The sequence below is a fragment of the Benincasa hispida genome, chromosome 12 (assembly GCF_009727055.1).
Source record: "Benincasa hispida cultivar B227 chromosome 12, ASM972705v1, whole genome shotgun sequence".
In the NCBI taxonomy this organism is placed as follows: Eukaryota; Viridiplantae; Streptophyta; class Magnoliopsida; order Cucurbitales; family Cucurbitaceae; genus Benincasa; species Benincasa hispida.
The window spans coordinates 6,980,341-6,982,376 of NC_052360.1; the positions used below are offsets into that span (position 1 = coordinate 6,980,341).

Sequence of the window (2,036 nt, forward strand, 5' to 3'; positions counted from 1 at the left end):
AAGACTTTTCTTTTTCCCAAAAATAAAAAATAAAAAATTCATTGTTGTGACCTTTACTTGGATTAATTTCCTACGGCTCCAATTTTGAAGATTTTTTATTATTTCTCTTCAGCAATATTTTTAGCGCATGTTGACCTCCATCTTTAAATACCTCTTTAATCACTAAAAAAAAAAGAAAATTATTCCAAATGATAAATTAGGGTTTTTATTAAAATAGACAACTCGAGATACATCTAAACATTTTTCTATATTTCAATAACTAAAAACCACAACCTCATCTTTCATAGATATAAAATTGAAAAATACATAAGTATAAATAATGTATTGCACCTATCTTTATATGTTTCTTTTAGTAGTCTAAATATAATTTACTATATCACAAATTCTTTTTTCTTTTTTTTTCTTTTATATGTATTTTAAATATTTTTACTTTTGTAGGATTAGAATGAATTGTAAAAAGATGGATGTAATTCATAATGCACCAAGTATTTCTTTATAAATTTAGGTAGTTTAATACCATGTGCTACAATATATTAATTAACTAAACCCAAAGTTGAATTTATCTTCAAATCTGGCTCTTTTTCCCTATTTCCCTATTATAAAAACACCACCCTAGAGAAAAACATCTAAAACCTTTCATCAGCTGCCATATTTCCTCAAATGGGTATCTCTAATATTTGTTTTCTCTTCTTTCTTGCTCTTCTTTCTTTCTATTCCCAAACCCATGCAGCTACTTTTCAAGTCCGAAACAACTGCCCCTTCACTGTTTGGGCTGCTGCAGTACCCGGCGGTGGACGACGACTTAATCGAAACGATGTTTGGACATTTAACGTGAATCCGGGCACCGTTGCTGCTCGTATTTGGCCTCGAACTAACTGCAACTTCGACGGTTCTGGCCGGGGTAGATGCCAGACTGGCGACTGTGGTGGTCTCCTCCAGTGCCAAGCTTACGGCACTCCGCCGAACACCCTTGCCGAATACGCGTTAAATCAGTTCAATAACTTGGACTTCTTCGATATCTCTCTCGTCGATGGATTTAACGTTCCGATGGAGTTCAGCCCGACTTCTGGGGGGTGCACTCGTGGCATCAGGTACATTAAATTATCATTAAATTCAAAAACTTTTAAGTTAATAAGTTAGGGTGAATTTAATATTTTATTCATATTCCTTGCAAAGGTGCACCGCGGACATCAACGGACAGTGCCCGAACGAGCTTAGGGCTCCTGGAGGGTGCAACAACCCGTGCACCGTGTTCGGGGGTGATCGATACTGCTGCACCGCCCCCAACAGCAGCTGTGGCCCGACGGATTACTCTAGGTTCTTCAAGAATCGGTGCCCAGATGCATACAGTTACCCAAAAGACGATGCAACCAGCACATTCACTTGCCCCGGGGGAACCCACTACAGGGTTGTCTTCTGTCCTTGAAACCATATATTATATAAAAAAAGGAACTAAAACGTTACATGAATAAAGTAAGAGTATTCCCATATATACTCTATCTATATATAATATGGTGTAATTTGTAATAAGATCTGGATGGGGTTGGAAAATTAGCACATTATTTACTGATGTGCAGATGATATTTTCAATGGATAATGAAAAGTACTTTTTTTTTTCTCCATAGACCAAATCATTTGTTTTCCTGCAATACTAAATAATTTTTCATTATGTTTGGCCTTTTACGATATATTTGCCAATTATTAAGTTCAATTGATAAAAAGATACATACCATCGAACAATTAGTCAGAATATCCAAACTTTTGACAAAAAAAAAATAATAATGAAGAAATTAGGGAAATATTTTGAGGTGGGAGGAAAGAGGGGTTTTTCTTTTCTCTCTAAAAAATTGCTGTGGAAAGAAGATTGAGGTACTTTTTGTAGAGAGAATTTAATTTGTAATCTTGCAAATATGAAAAAGAATTTGAAAGGAAAATTCTTACCTATAGAAAATTTGTCAAACTATTTATAGAAATAGAAAAAAATATCGATGGACTTTTATCAACGTCTGTCAGTAGATACTGATATATTTTTATCG

The 2,036-nt window shown here is 34.6% G+C and overlaps 1 protein-coding gene across 1 annotated transcript; it reads left to right on the forward strand.

Moving 5' to 3' along the window:
- The first annotated feature begins 544 nt into the window (after positions 1-544).
- On the forward strand, positions 545-1,622 carry LOC120067974 (thaumatin-like protein). The gene is made up of 2 exons (XM_039019631.1): positions 545-1,091; positions 1,177-1,622. The coding sequence occupies exons 1-2, from the start codon at positions 661-663 to the stop codon at positions 1,424-1,426; spliced, it is 681 nt and encodes a 226-aa protein (XP_038875559.1). The 5' UTR covers positions 545-660; the 3' UTR covers positions 1,427-1,622.
- Positions 1,623-2,036: the final 414 nt, after the last annotated feature.

Bases quoted from the DNA above. Each gene is read 5' to 3' on its own strand.
- LOC120067974 (XM_039019631.1), top strand. From the start codon at position 661: ATGGGTATCTCTAATATTTGTTTTCTCTTCTTTCTTGCTCTTCTTTCT. The intron at 1,092-1,176 runs GTACATTAAATT...TTCCTTGCAAAG, and splicing joins GGGTGCACTCGTGGCATCAG to GTGCACCGCGGACATCAACG.